This window comes from Eutrigla gurnardus, assembly GCF_963514095.1.
Source record: "Eutrigla gurnardus genome assembly, chromosome: 16".
Taxonomy (NCBI): domain Eukaryota; kingdom Metazoa; phylum Chordata; class Actinopteri; order Perciformes; family Triglidae; genus Eutrigla; species Eutrigla gurnardus.
Window position 1 is genome coordinate 7,441,891 of NC_139927.1, and position 20,753 is coordinate 7,462,643.

At 41.9% G+C, this 20,753-nt stretch overlaps 1 protein-coding gene across 1 annotated transcript; it reads left to right on the forward strand.

Moving 5' to 3' along the window:
• Nucleotides 1-217: 217 nt before the first annotated feature.
• fndc4a (fibronectin type III domain containing 4a) lies at nt 218-17,994 on the forward strand. The gene is made up of 6 exons (XM_084030358.1): nt 218-758; nt 6,844-6,959; nt 8,503-8,707; nt 13,316-13,405; nt 15,141-15,274; nt 17,156-17,994. The coding sequence occupies exons 1-6, from the start codon at nt 683-685 to the stop codon at nt 17,195-17,197; spliced, it is 663 nt and encodes a 220-aa protein (XP_083886484.1). The 5' UTR covers nt 218-682; the 3' UTR covers nt 17,198-17,994.
• The last annotated feature ends 2,759 nt before the right edge of the window (nt 17,995-20,753 follow it).

Consider the following 20,753-nt stretch of genomic DNA (forward strand, 5'->3'; position numbering starts at 1 on the left):
GGTTGTGTATAAAGAACACAGGGGGTGGCTGAATAAAAAAAAAAAAACACTTCTAAAGTTTAAAGCAGTTGTAAGACAGGTGGGTTTATAGCACGCGGATCATTAAGATCGCTGCGCGTGCACATGAGCTGGACCGCTAAGTGTTAGAAACCTGAGGGTTTTTATAGGCTACTTGGGGAGAGGGGAGGGGGGGCTGGACCGGAAAAGGACCGCAGGAATGACCAAACCCCGCGTGCGTGAACGGACAGCCTGCGAGCTGCAGAGCGCGACGGCAGTGAGAACTTAGGCTGTCCATGGTGCTGAATCGCCCCGCGGCGTCCCCTCAGTCAGCGAGGGGACCGACGTAGCCTGCGAGCGTCATCTTCTCGACGACCCGCTCGTACCTGAGCTCTCCGTGCACCGGGGAGGAGGGGGGTGATGGACGTCTACACGTTCAGCCGCTACATTTGAGTCGGACTCCGGGGATGAAGGACTTGTGGATTTAAACCCCTAAATGAAGAATCCGCCTCGGTTCGACAAAATGTTTCTGAAGACATCGTTCGTCACGTACTTTTACTGCTTATCTATTGTCACGTTTTAAAGAAGAAGAAGAAGAAAAAAATGAACTGCTGTAATTTAGTTGCCCTTCAAGCATAGGAGACGTGCGTTTTGATCTAAGAAGAGCAACGATCCCCAGCGAGACATGGCTCGCCTGCTTGTGTTGGTCAACTCCGTGGTCCTGTTGCTTTTTGGGAGCGACATGTTCTTGGTAGGAGCAAGTGAGTATGAGCCTCAAATCAATTATTGTGCACTTTGACGCCTCGTAAAATGCGCCATTAGCCATGCTCAAAGTATTGCAAAGCTGTTACTCTGTGTGTCTCTCGGCTTGGTTTGTTGGATTTGAATCTGAACCTAATTCACTTTAAATGTATAGAACCCTAAATGTGATTTAATGCTCAGGTCTATAGATGTAAAACACATTGCAAGCATGTTTGAGATGTAAGATGAGCTTATTATACATTGATAATGTGACTCTAATGATTGACAAAACAGTAAAACGTGATGTTTATTTTAGGATATTCTATGAATGATTTAAGAATAACCTTGGCAGTTTGCCAGTTGCATCTAACTAATGAATTGAGTCTGCTCACTCGGGAGGCACTTTCTCTTAATTTATTTTGAATGAGGAAAGGCCATTTCATTCTTAAATCCTGGCACTACTGAACAAAGGGGCATTCACTTTTCTATAATAATAATGATGTGCCATAAACACCAGTTGCAGTTTTTATTGAGATCAAACATGAGAGAGAGATCGGTCACATTTACAACAGTGTGTATTTACAGTCAGGATAATGATTTTTGCATCCTTGCCATCTCAAGATCAGCTTCAGACTCAAAGTGCTTGAATCTTTCCTATTTCTGGAGCAGAAATATTCTCTATCTGCATGTCTGTGCATCAAGACATCTGTCCCTTTATCTACCTGTCTTCCTCTATCGCTTCCTCCCTCGCCTCTCGAGGGAATTGAGTCCTACATGTGATAACGCCTTGGGAAGATCAGATTGGCAGCACGCTGTATAAGTGGGTGTGCGCCACCGTCTGCCTGATACAGATATTCAGAGCTTTCGTCATGTTCTGCGCTGACATGCGAAACCCGACAGCATCTCTGATCTCGGTGGAGTTCTGCACGGGGCTGTCGAGAGCAGGAGCAGTCATAAATATAAATCTGGCTGTTGCAATGAGCTTCAAAGCTAATGAAAATAAATGGTGAATTCATTACTGCATGTCTGCTGGGAGACTATATTTACAGTGACATTCAGAGCTTAATTAATTGTAAGCCTATTGGGTTCGTAGTGAGGTCGTCTATTAAAAATGTCAACGAAGCAGCAAAAAGGGAACATTTCAGTTAGGAGTTCAAACAATAAATGGAATTTGTGTAAATATATTTTTTAAAGAGACACACAAATTATTTTATGTAATTTGTTCTTAGAATGTTTCATTCATTCATTAAGCAGGATTTTCAACATGACGTTTTGGTCCGGATGATCTTGTATTAAAGTCATTTAGCTATAGATATGTAGACGTCACTGAGATGTCATGACAAGCAGTCCAAACTCACAAGAGGTGTTTCATTTTCTTGACCAACTTGATAACAAACAATATTTATATTCACACTGTCTGATAACAAGCACGCTTGAAAAATGTGCCCCCCTAAACACTGTAAGCACTCGGCAAGCGTAAGTTAGAATTTATTGGATTCATATGGATGGCTAGGCTTATATTATGCTTCAAATTGGCAATCTGCTCTTCATAATCCCACTGACACATTCTTGACAAATAAGCATTCTGCATTAGAGTGGAATCCATCTGACTGAGAGCCATTTTTTTGTTGTCATAATTGTATTTCCTGTCGGACGGCGATGGCAGACATTTCACACATAAACGAATTAAACACAACAGGCTGTTTTTTTTTGTTGGTTGTTTCGACATCAAAATTAATGGTACACACTCTGTAAACACCTTGATCATAAATCTGCTCCTGCCCGCTGGCCTTTACAGTTTTTGGATGAAGTAAAGTGTGCTTGCGCCTGGAAAGCTTTGGGGTTTTGCCAGTGATTACATTAACCTTAGACTGGCACCTGGTCCCATCTGGTTCCCCCGGCCATTTCACAGCCTCCGAGTCAGTGACAAAGAAGACAGCGTGTACCTAAAGGAAGGGGACAGTAAGTGCCTCTACTGTAGAGACGCTCTGAAATGTAGGGAAAGGCATAGGGCTTAACCACGCCTGGCTGGACAAGTCCTTCCATCTGTATCCATCTACATCGCTATACATCATGTTGTTGCTGCACGAGATAGAAGAAAGTAAGAGATTTAATCACATTGCGAAGACGAAACAAAAAAATGGTCTTCAGTGGTAATATGGGAGCAGAGAGCGCTTCGGCTGTAATAAAACCAGCATTGCTTAAGAGCTCCGTTACCAGGCGATTTTCAACACTTGGGCCTGTCAGCAGCTGCGACAACCTCCTGCTGTGCAGCGGAGAGCAGTCAGTCCTTTCCCATCACTGGGTTTCAAACACTTCCAGATGAAGCCGTTTAAAGAGCGACAGGGCAGCGCATCAAAATTCACGGCACCGCTTATGAGTTACGGCCCTTTATTTATAAGATGTCAGTGGATACATTATCTCTCAAGGGCCTCAAGCATTGCACGTATTAGAAAAAGGATGACATCACAAGCAAGCAACTGTTTGAAACAACGCGAATCATCGATCAACTGGTACATTTAAGATGCATTTTAATGAGCTGAGCACTCATTCATGCCATTGACGTCGTTTGAAATACTAAGAAGTAGCAGCTTCTATTTTTATCCGGGATAGTAACGAAGCAAATTGTCTCACTTCCAAAAGTAAATGAGTGCATGAGCGGTTTGTAAAATCCTTCCAAAGAAAGATCTGGGTTCAGTCTACAGTGAATTTCTCATACTGACTGCAGCCAAAAACAGCTCCCATCATACTTTCTCAAAGAAACGGGTAGAATTACCATGTCTGCTTGGCAGCCACACACATTTATTTAAACAGAAACTCACAGTGCAAATTTGCATTTGCTCACAAGCGCTATCATTCAATAACCCACATCGGATGCAAAGAGCAAACACAAAAAGGCTGATATATTTTGCTTTCCCCACTGGCTGTGCATCTCAACATGCTTTTCTTCACGACGTCACAACTATCAGCGAAATGTTTGTGGTAAATCAGATTGGTGAATTTCCGATTTTCTACTCACATCGTATTTTTTTTCCGTTTGATCAATGTGTCCAAGCTGGCCTAAGAAAATCATATTGGGACAACAATTTATAAAAAACCATTAAAAAATCAATCAATCAATCTCTTCTCTGCTGTGAATATACAGTATAATCAACCACTAAACTAATGTGTAACTCAGCACATACTGCACAACGCTGCTTCGCAAGCAAACACAGAGGTCACAATATGAGCTACCTTGCTCTGACAAATCAAACTGGGCTGCTTTCCACGTGGCTCGTCAGTCATTCAGAGATCCACCCGCTCTTCCACTATCTCTCCGTGCACTCTGGTTAGATGGGGAGAAGCTAATGCGCTGGGCTTTAGGCTACGCGCTATGATTCATCCTGGCAGCGCGCCCACATCCCAGGAGGGTCTACGGTTTGTTTGCGCTGACACACGCCTCGGCCACGGCGACCTCTTGCTGTTTGATCTCAGATCTTGCGTAACACATTGTGTGGAGCGGCGCTCACTCAGGACGCGTGGCCTGATAACAAACATCCAAGCACCCGCAATGACACTTATGAGTGCAGAAGGGAACATCAAACAAGCTAGAGAGGAACATGGACTAATTGATAAAAAAATATTTACATAAAAAAGAATAATGTTGTCTGCTCAATTTGGGGAGCATTCCTTCTCATTTATCACGAGCTATTAAAATGTGAAATTAATAAAAAATGTTAGTTTAGTTGACTTTGTCTCACATAAATCTTAATATTCACACAGTTCAAAAAGTCTCCTCGCCCAGTTGAAAATAGAGTCGTCCTGCTCAACAGCCTGCGATGGCAGCAGCGTCATTTATGGAGAAGGCATACATTAGTGATGATTTATGGCCCGCTTCAACTGAACTGTCACTTCCTCCATCACCAGCAAATGAGCCGCAGACAATGCATCATGGTTACCGGCTGCTTCTTTTGCCCGTGCGTGGCTGTCTGTAACCCCCATTACCTAAAGAATGATCGGCTTCAGGAGGAACGAATGTGTCCCGTCTTAGATAAACGGTGCACCTGGTGTGAAGCGTGCAAAACGTGTGAAGCGTGCAAAACGTGCAGACTGCAGTCCAAGACAGTTTCCCTGTCAACCAGTCAGATTTTATCACGAAACAAATGAATGCCCTTGTTATTTTTGTTTTTGCCAAAAATTAAGCAGTTGCAAGAATAAAAGCTTCTGTGTGGCTTTTAGAAATACAATGCTGTTCATTGTGGGCATTCTTAAAATGAGATATGAAGACAAACTGTGATCCTAGTGTGTCAAATCTGGGATTAGCTTTGTTCCATTCCAGCATGTTTCATGATAATTAAAGCTCCTTAGCACCATCGTGAAAAGTTCACGACACACAACGAGGAGTCATTTAGCCAAAGGACACAGGATCCGTTATTGTAAATATATATATTCCATATAGCTGGCCAAAGGGTCAAGGACAATATATACGATATATATGTGACTTGTCCTCCCTCTTAACCTTCTGCACCTCTATCTTAACACATAAGTAGCTGCTTCCATAAATCATCTTCTCATTAAAGGGACAAAACGAGACAGCCATGACCTCTGAACCCTCTTCATACCGCTGTAACCAACAGCCAAGCCCTCTGTTCTCCCTGCTCTATTTGCAGTAGGACCATTACTTTCCTCTTGACGAACCAAGCGGCATGTCAGTGTTTGACCTTGACCCCCCCCTTGTTTTTTCATAAAGCCAGACAGGGAGACTGATAGCCTCGTCTGACCGGAGGGTCTTCAGATCTGCCTCAATGTCACCTCGTGCACCGAACAGCCATCATTGATCGTCTCCCAGATAAACACAAACAGAAGAAAGAGGCAGAGAGTGGGAGAGATAAAAAGGGAGATATTTGTGGGATAGAGAGGGGCAGAGCTAGAAAAACAGCAAATCATTTGAAATAAATCCCAATTCCATCATTTTGGGGTTTCATCCTTTTCTCTTGAGTGCACCTTTTTGGATGACATATTGTGTACAGCACATGCCTTTGGCTGTCATCTGAAGATAACTGTGTTAGGGGTTATTACGCCAATGTTCCATGAGTTAATAAAAGCGTTTGAAATACAAATTGACTGTACCACTGTCAATTAACACTCCCTTTGAACCGCCGGAGCAAGCTGTGACTTAAAATCTTACGACCGGTATGAAGAGCGGCTGTGAAACCACATTTGAGTTCCATTAGGAAAATTATGTAGCGAGTAATGTCTTCTCCGATTCCATCCCCATGAGAAACTATCATTTTGTCATTACTTTTCATAAAATAGCTTAGCGAGACATTCGCACTCACTTGGCCCGCAAAAACATTGCTTTTTGTAACAACACATAATGTCCATTACAACCACGATCACGACAAAAGCCCGGAGGATGGCCTCTCGGACCCCGTCTACCCAGCAAAATCCCATCTGACCCCCAGGCTGTACGGGGCCCTCTATTAGATCTGTCACACTCGGTTTCTCCTGCCTTTTTACTTCTCTGGCTTTTGTCCCACTTTGCAATCAACGTTTCCACCGGCCGAGGGAGGTGGACATGGAGTTTGTTACTGTGATCGCGTTGACAAGGCGGTTTAGGAGGAGGTATAGAACGTGGAAAACTGCAATAAATGTAATTTTTACACGTTTCTGGCAGGTTTAAAATGCAAGCAAGGATTTTAATTTAACAGCTATTTTACTTGTTTGTTCATTGACTCATTTGGCTCCAATGGCTTCTTATAATTTGTTTTTCCACCAAGGCTGCCTTTTGAAAACAGTTGTATTCATGACATGCCAGATACCAGGGAAGCTCTTATCTGGAGATGAAAGGGCGAATGGCAATGTAGCCTTGAATGCATGAGAGCCAACGGTTTGCTTTACCAAGATGGTACAAACAGCACGTTGTTCCACAGCGCTGCTTTATTTCCTGACTCTTATTCATCCTCCTCGACCCCATGAGTGTTGAAAAGACCTTTTAGTTCAAAAACACACTGTGGTGCCGTCACTTAGCTTGAGACCTTCCAGATGCAGTATATGGATCGTTCAGTATGGAGAGAAAGCGGGGTGGATTAACTGACCCCTCCATTGTCGTTTCCTTTCCTTCAGATCGACCACCAGCTCCCGTCAATGTGTCCGTCATGCACCTGCGGGCCGACTCGGCCACCGTATCCTGGGAGGTTCCCGAGGGAGATATAATAATCGGCTTCTCTATCTCGCAACAGGTACGTTCTAAACTTGTCATGTAAATCAGGGAGATATGGACGGGTTAGAAGGTAACCTTAAAAAAAGAAAAAAAGGGTTACACATGTTATAAACATACTTAAAATGTGATGGAATTTGCTTATAGCTCTGTGTCATAATAGTTATAAGCATGAATACATATAAATAATCCTTTATAACAATAGTCATAGTACATTACAAACCTTTTTTATAATGATGTATAAGATCAAGCATCATAATAAATAAAACTCCCATTGCTGTAATACGTTACAGAATTATGTATTAAGTAAGTATTATCATTAAAGTGTTTTATAATGTGTGATGGTTGTTGTTATAAATCATTTTGAATATTAACGAGTGCTTTTATTTCAGCGCGTTAAGCAGATTATAAATTATTTTAATTATGTTTGTAATTCATTACATGGGCGCCATATAAAGTAAACAAAGGTATTTGTTTTGTTTTTGGCTGCAGCCATTTGCAGTTTGGCATTGAGCCTCTATTATGTCCAGATTGAAATTATGTTGGCACAACAGGCAGCAGAGGTGCACCTGCAATGCATTTTCACAGTCCGTGACGGCACGTGGGACACGTAGGGATCGAATGGGAATTTTTTTTTAACATAATCACTGGGTGTTTGTCTGGACGTGTATTCTAAGAACCCAGCATGTGGAAAGGCTGACTAAATCTTGCCTGGAGTCAGAATAAAAGTTGGCACGGTTGATTTGTCAAGAGAAAACACGACGATGTAAAAACTGCCAAACTGGATTTTTTTCTCTCAGGCCAAACAGATTTCAAAAGAATTCAAATAGAAACAACCAATGAATGCTAATCCTGAATGCCTTTATGACATATGTTGCTATAATCGTGTTTATGCTTTATGCAACCCAAGGCACCATGCAGCCATTTAACTTTGCTATTCACTCCGTTCAACTAACGGACTGCATACGACACCCAAACAGGCTCATCAGATGTGCAGCTGAATTTGAACACTTCGGTATGGCCATTTATAATGACATTATTACATTTTTACAGAGAATAACATGTTTTTTATCAGATCTCTCGGGGAAGTGAGGCCATGAAACGCAGACATCTGGCCACAAAGCAGTGCAGATGGAGAGCACACGAAGAAAGGGAGCTCTGCATGCAAGCAGGAGAGATAAATAGCCGGCTTTGGCTCTTGATTTCTCCAGTAACATTCTCAAAGGTCAAAGACAAAGTCTGAGACTCTGAAGGCTTGTGATTCAAGGCACTTAAAGTCTAAATGAATCAAAATATTGACTCCACAGTCGAGACTCCATACGGTGAATCTAAAGTGCCCACTTCAGAAAAGTACTCAGAATGTCCTTACATGTTTGCTGGCTGCTAACGCGTCTCACACCGTCACGGCCCATAAATAGGCCGACATTTGTTTTTTTCAATGTTATAAAGATGACATTCATACTACAAGAGGAGTGTCTCCCTTAGGGACACATTATAGGGGCCGGTCACCTTGATCACCTCATTGAACACTGTATTGATTATTGTTTCCCTCTTCTAATCCCCAGAGACAGGAAGGACACATGCAGCGATTCATCCGGGAAGTCAACACCACCAGCCGGTCTTGTGTCCTTTGGGACCTGGAGGAGGAGACGGACTACATCATCCAGGTGCAGTCCATCGGCCTGTACGGGGAAAGCCAAGCCAGCAAGAAGGTCCACTTTCGCACCCTCAAGAAGACTGACCGCTTCCCCTCCAACAGCTCCAATCAAGGTAAGATGTTCTTACAAAACCTCGTTACAGAATTAAAGAATACGGCTGGCATTATCTCCTTATGATGAAGTCCTTTAGAAACCAACAACCAGTCCATCCAGCAAGCAAGTACCTCCATGGATCTGTGTTATTGTTCAAAAACTCGTAACAAAGCTACAGTCAAGCCAACAGCCCTGTGAGGCTGTATCAGCAGGGCCTTGAGCTGCACAGGTCACCACACTATGGTGCTAATGTTATTTTTACCGGTTTCTTCATCCATTTGGGCAATTTATCCTGAACACAGAGCAGCTGAGGCTGATGGGAATATCATTCTCTTGCAGTATAATATTAGTCAGTCTCTCCTCAAGTCAACTAGACGCTATAAAGTCTGTCAAAACACAGTGTGACTGATGAGGTCACAAGGGGGTCACTGCGGCAATCCTTTCACAGCGCTCCATCTCTCGAAGCTTTGCTTTTAAATCTACAGTGCTAAAGGTTTTCCCAGACGGGGTCCTAGAAGCCATCCTCCCAGGGCGCAGACAGGAGCATCCCATTACAGATGTGTTTCTGCTCTCTAAAGCCTCTTCTGGCTAGTGAATGCTCTGAAGCACGCTGACATTGACCACGAGGCGCAGTAAAGGCCGGTGCCGACAGAAGCGCAACTAACCCCGAGGCCCTCCTCTCCCTCTCTCTCTGATGGGGCTCTACGCAGGTTTATTTTCTCCTAGAAACCGATTCATTATTGACAGACTCTTCAAGCGTGGCTGCAGGCAAGCTCCTCTGAATTTATGCAACTCTATATCACTCTGGGTGCCTAATCAGGATTCTGACACACTCTGAAGCACTTTGGATTCAGTGTCTAGGCTCTAGAAATATGAAGACCATGACCAACAGGGAATAGGTTCATTAGCTCTCTATTTCTTATGGCACAGTTGAGGGAAAGACAGAGAAAAGGCTATTCGCTTTGTATTCTAGGCAGTTGGGAAGGGTCTACATCATCTCTGCTTTCGTTCGGGATCAGCCAAATACTCTAACTCTTACGGTAATGGCAGCACGTATTTGACACTGGACCAGAAACCTGATACTTCAAACCCTTTTCTTTTTTTTTTCATCTCATGGTGAGGCTGTGATTACAGGAAGTGCTGATCCAAGTGATTCGTAGATGTTTCTTTTCCGCTGACTCAGGTTTGGTACCATTAGTTAAGCTGGAAAGATCAGCGAAAGAGAATGCAACTAAGGCTCAAGTTCAACACAAGAGCCTGTTCACTGTCCACTATTTAATAAAATAAATATCATTATTTTCTCTATATTTGAAGTTAAAAGCAATTTTTTTTTTGGACGGCATCAATATCGGTCAAATCCTGATTAATGTCATGCAATGAATCTTCTCCAAGTGTCTTGAAAAAGTGGTATGACCATAAATGAGAAGACTTATGACCGGTGCCAAGACTCTTGGAAAAGATTCCCTGTGCGACATTAATCAGGATTTGACCGAGTCATCCAAGTGGGTCAGGGAAAACAGCCCACTCACTCGTTTCAGTTTTTTTTTTTTTCCATAAGTGTAGAAACATAAATCTAATGCCAACGCTGCTGACTTCTGGTGCCCCAGTTTCAAAGTCCAATCACGCTTTTTTTTTGTAACTCTTGTCGGGTTTAATACTAAACTTCTATTTTCATGGTGGCCGCCAATGTTGTCTGCAAATTTAATAATTTTGGTCTGAAGCGACGTATACACACACCACCTGTTTACTCCATACAGCTGTGACTCCTTTTATAGATAAACTATTTGCATTTATGATCTAAATATCCTTAGCTGAATGTATACATGTGACCTTATATGAGGCCTGTCAATCACAAGGTAGCCACGCCTCAAAGCATGCTGCTTTATCGCTTATTTTACTCTAAATGGGACCATCGTTTACTAAATGGACATCATGCTCAAGATCGTAAACTCATGTTTAGGATGTTTACTGAGATAATAAATCGACGTCGGGTCATTTTCTCTTAATCAATTAATGCACTCAGACTTCTTTTTGCAACCAGAGAAGTCGCCCCCTGCTGGCCAGTAGAGAGAATGCAAGTTTAAGGCACTTCTACTTGGCTTCACTTTTCAGAACCAGAGGTTGCCATCTGAGTTACTAGCAATGCTCTCTTAATGGGAAGAAATGGCAGCTTTTTTTCCCTCTACACTTTCACCTACAATAGCAGAATATATGCTTTTATAAATTACACAAATTAAATTATCCTCCTCATTTGAGACACCTGTTTTAGCCACAAAAATAGCAACATGTCTTCGTCCTAAGCCTTAAGGCAGCTTAATGTAATATGAAATATTTTGCTCAGGATCCATCGTTCCTTAAAAAGCCTTTTTAATCTCGTTGGCTCCAACATCACCGGGCCATTTCAGAACTCCTTTGTCACAGCCAAGTGCTTCCGATTGAAACTAAATTGATTTGCAGAAGGCATCCCCAAGAGCCAGAGCTACGATACCCATGAATCAATAATGCTTTTATTTTCCCCCAATGCAATTCTTTTTGATAATGCGATTACATATTAGTGCGTTTGCCACTGAATGTACACCTGGCCTGAGCCAGATTCAAAGCCAATCTATTTCATATAACGTATTTCCTGGCAAGACATATGCCACGTGTTGCTGGAAAATTTGAATTTCAATAGGCTACTGTGTATTTTCTAATTCTCTCCGGATCAATATGCCTTTCCGAAGTCTATTTCAATATCATTAGTTCCATGGAAAGCTTTTTATCAGAGTGTATGTTTGTGTGTTTTTCCTGCCCTTCAACAGTGAGGTGTGTCGTCGAAGGGCAGGATTTCTTTAAGATCAATTTTTGTCGTATGTCGGCAATTTATCCGTATTGCATCAATGTAAGCAATGGCAGTAAATTTATTGTGAAGAACTTGTATGTCAATGATTTCACTGAGGTACAATTACAACATAATGAAGGGACACTTCACAGAAATATCACCGATTTAGGGTGGAAGATTCATTTTACTGGTGATTTCAGACAAAGAGCTGTGATAAAAGTGGGGGAATGAACCTAAAATGTTACCTGTTGCCACTGAGCTGTCAATGTTTCACACAGGAGAACAAAAAATATATTCTTTTCAAAGGATGGATGCCATGAGCAGTTGAATCTAACTACTGGTCCCCTTAGACTCAATTAATGTTTGATACTTCAAAGGGATGCCAAGCTATCTTTGCTGAGTCAGAATCTATAGGCTCTTCCCTTAACAGCGCTGAGACTAAGGCTACACACAGTTTGCTCCTGCGCCTTTAACTGACGCTCACAATTTTCCATCTTACTTCATCTTTTATACACATAAACGTTACTTCTGCACTGTTAAAGCAGCTGGGAAACCTGTTTTTAAAATTGCTTATTTTCTAAGAGGCATCACGTGAGAATAGAACAGAGAATGTGACACCCAGTACACCCCCAGGGTGTTGTTACACAGGATCCCAGCACAGTTCACAGCCACTAACAACAACAACAAGGTGGGATTTAAGAAGGAAGGATGACTAATTATCTCCTACGCAACCTCTTTGGTGCACCGGAGGCCCCACGATAGGTTCGTTCACTCCGCTGTAGCAGAGAATCACACAGCATAATCTGAGTGTGGCGCCGCTGCATGAAATATGTATGATACGGCAGCAGGACATGTTATTCAGGTCATCTGGGAATCCCGTTCACTCGCTCTGGTATGAAGACCTATGGCATCAAATATGCATGATACTGTTTATCAGCACGGCACATTCTACGAGCAGACAGAACTCTCGGTTCATGCACGCGGAACCAGTTTGATTATTCAGTTGGTCGGGTTTAATAAACGGGAGAGCAACTCGCAGCAGCACCAGTTACCACTGACCTGAGTCCTGCCCTGGCTTTTAAGTTCCCCAGAACTCTGCAACAGAAGTGGGGAGCACCGAGTGAGCATGACCCACAGTCAGATAGGCCACAATTATGTTAATGAAAAAAATAGACCTATTTTTCCTTTAATACGTATAAATATCAAGTATTTTTCAGTGAAATTATTTCCATTTTCAACTTCCAGTTTCCTCTCTCCACTCACATTCCCATAAATGCAACTAACAAGACAAAAAAAAATGCAGCAGCATTGACCCCAATCTGTTATAGCTATCAACAATCTAGCATTCAGGGGGCCAGTTTCTTGACAACTTGATTCACTAAAAGAGGCAATTGTGAAGAGTGGTGCTCTGGAAGAGTTCCATGCGTGCGGTGGAAGAGATAGTTTGGAGAGTGGAAATGGGCCCATAGTCAATCCACTTAAAGGAGGATTAATGCAACAGGACTGATTTGTGGTCATGTCCACCACATTTACCGACTCAGACCGCTTTTGTTAAACGGCATAGCGGTCGTGATAGATAAAGGGAGTGTCCCGTTATGCCACTCATACTGACAGAAAGTGAGTTGAAGATCGTACATTATCAGGAAATAGGAGCTTCGCCAACTAATGCTGATTTTTTTGGGAAGGTTATAGAAATGCTATTAATGCCGGATGTATTCCATGTGTCGTCCCTTCTATGGAAATGAAGGAGGACATCATATTCAGTGTTCAGCGGTCTTTAACGTTCACGTCTGTGCTCTCTCCTAGATGACCCCACCGTGCAGGGCCTGGACAAGTCCCGGCATCTACAAACAGGAGAGATGATCATAATCGTGGTGGTCTTGGTCATGTGGGCAGGTAGGTCTGCAGACTGTGTGTGGTTAGATGTCAAAGTGAAATCCAAGGAAAAAGGGTTAGCTTGAAATAGAACATACGACCCTGAATAGGATAAGCGGTTATAAATAAAGGATGGACATCTATGTTCGAGGCATCGTGTATATATAAGTGAGTTAAGCAACATTATATAATAGTCACCAAGTCCTTTGTGTCTTCTTTCTTTGAATAGCTTTTCATGGCCTGATTGGAGAATTAATGTGGATCTATAAATCCAATGTAAAGCTGTTATTGATCAGTTGTTGTCAATGGTGAAAAGGCATTAAAATCCTGCTAAATATGCTAAAATATAATTGGCTTTGTTTGTATTTATGACATCGACTAATGCTGAACACCTGATGGAGGTTTCACACTATAGATTATCTTGTAGTTCCATCAATACATTGACACACCAATCAATATGATGCTAATCAATGGTCATCTAGACCTATTGGATCCCCATTAAGTCCAAAAACCTGAAAACTGCCACCTCTGCATGTCCTGTCCCTTTTAGACTTTTTCCCCCATCGTTTTTGTTATGACATCAAACCAAAATCAAACTATTTTTTTTAAGCTTTCTCTGCGTTTAAGCTTCATCCATGTATGAGTTTCTACTCCTTTGAGGAAGCGGTGCTGATTAATGAAGTGTTGAGGCACAATGAGAAGTGGCACATCTGACAGGCTGCCAGGAGCGGGGTTTCCCACCCCCGAGCACCACAGTGAGCTGTTAAATAATACTAATGAGAGAAACCAAAGCAACACGGAGGCAGTGAAGAGTGGGAGCGTGAGAGTAGAAACACCTTATGTGGTGCATTTATATTAGACTGCTCAACTGCAGCCAGTTTAAAGTCACATTTTTGCCAGCATTTCATGAGGCTTCAAGCACCTTAAAACATTCACAATGTACAAACAAGGACCTTTGCATTTGTTCACTTGTTCTCTCCTGCTCTCATTGAATGTATTTGTTCTTTTATCTCTTACCTTTGGTTGCTTGTTTAGGTCTGAAAAAAGAAATCTCATCTGCTATTTTGCAAAAAATGTGTTTATGCATGAAGGTCTGTTGGTTAAAAAAAATGCATAAAATGTGAATACCTTTAAAAAAAACACAGAATTTGCAGAGCAGCTGTCGTTTATGCCGAAATCGTGAGTAAATTGCCACATTATGACAACAATAAAGCAAACGCAAACCTCTCAAATAACACAAACGCTGCTGAAAATTTTACCATGAAACACAAAAATTTGGAAAAAATGCCTCCCCGCATCAGTCTCTCTGCCACAAAGATAAAAAGACCTGTAGCTGCAATATTGCAGACCACTTACAGGATGCATGAATAATAATTGCCAATTAAATGAAGTACTGCTCTCCGATTTCTCACAGCTCTAGTCGTCATTAACCAGAACTCCAGATCGGTTTCTGAGTATTTAATGATAGCGTTCCCGTGGAAATGCAGAACCTTGGCAGTAAATCGTGAGCACACAGTAAACTGGAGGCATCAAACTGCATCTGGCAGATTGCATTTTGTGGCAAAGCAAACTCCGTGGAGGAATTACTCTCTTCCAAGCTTTCAGATAAAGGCCCAGCCATCGCGTCCCCTTGGGAACGGGATTCCATCAACGTGCTTTCAACGTGCGGCGACACGTCTGTGAGTGACAGTTGCCACCTCGCAGCTGAATTGGTGTCCTCATTTGTGTGTGTGTGTGTGTGTGTGTGTGTCTGCAGCTGTTATTGCCCTGTTCTGCCGGCAGTATGACATCATCAAGGACAACGACTCCAGCAACAGTAAGGAGAAGGTCAAGCCGTCGTCGGAGAGGAGCACGCCGGAGCACCACAGCGGAGGGCTGCTGAGGAGCAAGGTGAATACAGGCCCGCATAGAGGCTCCTTATTATATGTACACAAACAGCAGCTCTCTCTCTGAGCATGCACAGCCTACACCGCCCTGAAGCGGAAGCAGCTGAATGGAATTCAGCCACCGTTATTCTTATTATTCGCACATTTTCTTCGCGTCAGAATGTCTTATTTTTGTTTCCGAGCTCAGTGAAGCACCTTCCTGCAGAAAGCCAATAACATTAATGTAATCTCACGCTCAGTCAACTCACACCGCCTCTCTCACCCTGCAGCTGCAGACTTGGTTATGCTGGATATTAACATGATATTGTAAGATGCAGGTTCATCCGGTGTACAGGCTGGAAAACAAAGCTCCAGTATTTAATTAATGACGGTGGATTCATCGGAAGATAACGCTTGATCAATCACTAAAATATCCCGTGATGATGTGTGTAGCACATTACACCTCGACACCTCGTCTTATATAAAACAGATTAAGAGCAAGACGCTGCTCCCACGCTTAAAATGCAAGACATAAGTTGACATTCATTTGATTAGCGAATGCAAATTTGCATGTGGAGCCATGATGAGAATGCTTATTTTTTAATTAGAAAATAAATTAGAAAAAAATATCGGATAGTAAACAGTTTCTGTTATCAGTAGAAAGAAATTATCATATATTTTTATTCACATGATATTTTTTGAGAGATTTAACTCATTTAATTCATAGTGACATAAAGTTATTGTAGATTTAACTCTTTACTATTTTTTTAATTTTTTTTTTTATCTTTACAGAATTGTTAAATGCTTGCATTAATCTTTACCGCATTCTACACTGTTGCTGGAACATGTACTGGTCTTATTTCTTAAGTTCTTCCTTATATACTGTCTGGCAATTCATTATGACCATGTCAAAGAAGAATTTAAAGTGTATTTATACAAATATACCAGTATATTATGTTAAATACAGTCATCTTAAAAGTTTAACTACAGAGGTATATTAAAGAATAAATAGGTCCACGTTTTGAAAATGAATAAAATACAATAAAAGTGACCGGCGAAGCTTTGAATGTCGGAGAAAAGCCATTTAAAAGTAACAGATAGCGGCGGACAGCGGTGTGCAGTCGCTGCTCGGTAATGAGGCTGTGACCGATCGATAATCGAGGTTGCGTTGTGAGCTCTGACCTCTGGCTGGGACTTAACGTAGCAACACACTGAGTTGAACTTTAAATTAGCTGAGGGGTAATCATTGAAGGATCCCTCATTGTGTTGGCTTATCTCTCCCTCCCAGTCCTCATGGTGCTCCGATGTTGATGTAGGGTTTCTGTCAGAGAGGAGGACTTCAGAAACCCTCCCTTGTATCAGTCTTTGGTCTCCCCAAACCCATGAAGTGGATATGGAGATCGGGGCCACGTTTCTGTCAATCTGAATAATGACTTTCTGAAAAACTTTAGGTTATAATGGTATTGGGTTTCCACTGCAGGGCCAAAAGAAGTCATAATAATGATGTATGGCAATACATTCATCTTTAACTTTGATTATTGTGCATTTTTAGCAGATGAATTACTTTCATTATGAGTGTATGAGGTGGAGTGAGATACTGTTGACATCACTGTACAGTTCAGAGGCATCATTTACATCAAGAAACTGCAGGAGACACATACATCTACTGTAGTGAACTGTTTGATGCATTTCTTTGAATTTTTTATTTTATTTTGAATGTTCAAGATCAAAATCTTATAGCAGTTAAAGTGGAAATGAGGTGATCTTATCTCTGTCCTCTGGCATTTAATAACTCTACCTGTGTAGACAGAGTATGGATTACCGTAACCGTAACAGTGTATTGTATGTAGAAAGGAGAGGAGAAGGTAAAAAAGTAATCAGGATTTTCTTGTCTTGTCTGTTGCAGTTTCATCCTTCTGTGCCATCTATCAACATCATCGAAGTCTGACAAGAAGGGAGACGAAATGAGATTCCTCTCTCTCGAAAAGACACACGTGCATGTATTAGAAAAACACACACCCATCCACATCAGCGTACACACACACACACACACACACACACACACTCTACAGCACAGCTGCTAACAGAAACCTCCTCCTGCAGGTTGATAAAGTACAGAAACTGATGTTAACCCACGGTGCAGTTAACATCGGTGACTTTGCCAAGTGCTTGGTATGTTATTGCAATACAAAAACACACGATCATCTCTGGGAGGCCGTTCTTTCTTTGAATTCACGGCGTATTTTTGATATCGGCATGTGCAGTTAGACACCACCTGTTCTCGGCACCTCAGCTACAAATCAACATTTTCCATTAGAAACGGACACAAATGTATATTATCCGACTGCGGTGCGGATTTTGTTAATAAGGGGAGGAAGAAAACACACGTTCATCTGTAAGAACCGCCAACAACGACATGTCTTAATTATTTCTATTAATATTAAAATACCATTTTCTGGATAGCATTGTATTTTTTCATATTTCATAAATAACAAACGTGATGTCTGTACACTCATTGCCTAAAGCTGCATGCAGGTCATTTGCCTGTAGAATAGCATTTTGATGTGCATTTAAAAGTGAGATGCCAAAAAAACAACGGAGAAATAAACATGATTGCGGCCCTGTGAAGCCGATTCCTTTTATTATGCCTGCTTTTAGAACAGGACGTTATACTTTACCATCCGCCGTTTCATAGCAGATCTTTTCACATTTCCTGACAATTGTATTCCCTGGAGTGTAAAATAAAACCTCCTGAAAGTCCCATTATGAAGTTACAGCTATTGTAATGGAGTTTCTCTCACACACATCACTTCCACTGCTCACGAAAAGGAGCTTTCACACACAAACTGTCACAGAGATGCATTTTGTGCATTAAATGCTGAAGCACAGCGTTGAAACTGCGATCCGTGCACAAACGTGCTTGCCAAGTTGCGTCACAAAAAGTGTCCGAACGCAGGAAATAACTTCAAAGTGCTACAAATTAATTAGGGTGATAATATATAGCTCAAGTTATCATCGATCCTTTCATTCGGAGGTACAAAATGCACATAGTGCAGAAAAAGTGACGTGCTGAAAACCTGACGTGTGCAGTATTTCAAACACAAGATTGGTCGGCGGAATTTATGTCCCCCTCAAAGACGGGACAGTCAATCGGAAATATTGGACGACTTTGTGCCCAAATGAAGGCATGAATAAAGTGAGCTGCCTGAGTTTAGATGCGTAGTATAATAAGTCTGTAATTCACAGGTTTGAGATCACAGGCAGGGATTCCGAAGAGATCGGATCTTCTCTCACCCAACGTTGATCCACAATGAATCAAGAAGTGACGAGACAAGACCGTGTGATGCAGCACAAACTCAACCAGTCATTTCATTTCCTGACCTTTAAACTAGAACGTTCCTCATCAAAAATGTAATTACAGGTGCACCTAAGAATACAGCTCCTCCTAAAATAGAGTGGCCTCCCAGGGATTAATAGATAATGCTCCTCGTTTTGTCCTCTTAACTTTGGCACCGCAGACTTCTTTCCATTAGTTGTTCAGGTGATTTATGGGAGGCTGTTATGCTTTTTAAGTAGATTTCTAAATATGGGGTTTGCATGGGAGACCATGCGCTGCAATATTAGCAGCCTCCTCTGTTCTCCTAATTTCTACCTGGAGAGGAAATGGATGAAAAAGAAGACCTGATATTCAAAAATACAGAATCACTACTAATTAAGCCACTTTCTCAGATGCCGTTAAAACTTCAGCATTTATGACAAGCCGGTCTCAATAGATTCTAAATATCAAACAGGAAAACCATTACCTGGATGAAATGAAGCCATTAGGGCGGTGCGGGACACCTCATTGGTCGAAAAGTAGACAATAAGCAATTAGTCACAGTATGAATACTAAATGAGCTGTTAATTTGCAGATCCCAGGACACCTCGGATAAATTAGACATTGGTAATGAACAGACTCCTAACGGTGACTGCTGCTTTTAACTGCTGAGTGGCGTAACCAAGCGAAAAGTGAAGCCAATGCAGAAGTGCCTTAAAACAGCCTATGAGATGATCGACCATATTTTTGTGGAACAACTTTAACCCTTTCACAGTGTGTTTTCATTGTTTGGTTCTAGGTATTGAGCTTCACACTATCCGTCTCTCTCCTCTTCACCAAAATACCACAAGAGTTTAAATTGGCAAGTCCACGTCACCGTGACAACGTCCTCATCTTGTATGCGGTCTACAGACCGGAAAAAAACACGTTGTGCAGCACTGGACGAGATGTTCAGAAAATAACGCTACAATTCGTCAACAACAGCAGGATGACAAGCCTTGCAGTTTGCAGTGAGCTCAGATCTGTCAAAGAAAAGTAGCAGATGGGTTCTTGTCACTGACTCACCATCCCCAGAATTGCAGATTGCCGCACAGAGGCAACAACCAAGCAGCGACCACACTTTGATTCCGCGGTCGTCAATGCAGCACATGGAGTAAGTTGCTTCTCGGACTCCAGTGAGTTCTCTGAAAATATCAAAGTGCAAGTTCTTTCCTTTTTACAGCTTTTCTTCCGTGCTTCACAGCAGGCTGATCTCCCCTCTGAAGGCAGGCCTGCTTCTCTACAGCCTTTGTTCCCCCAGCAGGCGGGGGGGGGGGGGGGGGGGGGGGGGGGGGGGGGGGGATCACATTGACATTTCTGGATGCAGTCCAGTCCTTCAATGACTAGAAATCTAACTTTTAACACAAGAGTGCCTCCAACCACAGTCACAATCTGATTAAAAAGTGGACGGGTCGCTAGGTGACATGAATAATGGGTTCTTAAACATATTATACGACTTGTAATTTGGTTAGGGGATTTTTTTTTTTTTTTTTTTACCACAGATGATTTTCCAGATGCAGATTAAAGACTTTTCAAACCCCTCTGCTGGTGCAGATAAGGAGACTGGAGGCACCGTGCCGCGATGCAGCCTCCATGTCTTTAGAATAGTCATATTTGCATTCTCTTATAAACAGTCATCAGACTAAACAAACACTCAGAAAGCACTGCTGTTTCACAGAGCACACGCATACACATTCAGATAATAATGCCATCTGGAAATTCTGTTTATTGCGTTAACAACAGAATTTGTTTGCATCAGGTTCTGTGTTTCTATAATATTTTAAAGATGAATCTTTCTAAAATTAGAGCTGTGACAGCTACACAAATATCCATCGTATCTGAAATTGAATTGCTCGAGCTAGAAATCACGGTTCATATGAATATTTTCTATTTATGATTGAGAACACAAGCAATATATTGTTGTACAAACCAGGTATTCATTAAGATTTCAATCATGAGCATTGGGCTGATTGAATAAACGTATTGATTGTGTCATTCAGACGGCGTAACGAGAGGCAGGCCTCGCTTTGGAAAATGTTTGAGAACAATAGAAGGCATGGATTTAAACGGCATGTATCCACTGAAATGTTGTGGACAGGAAGGGCCGCGATAAATAACGTGCTCGTCTACTGTGGTGATTTAATTGGGT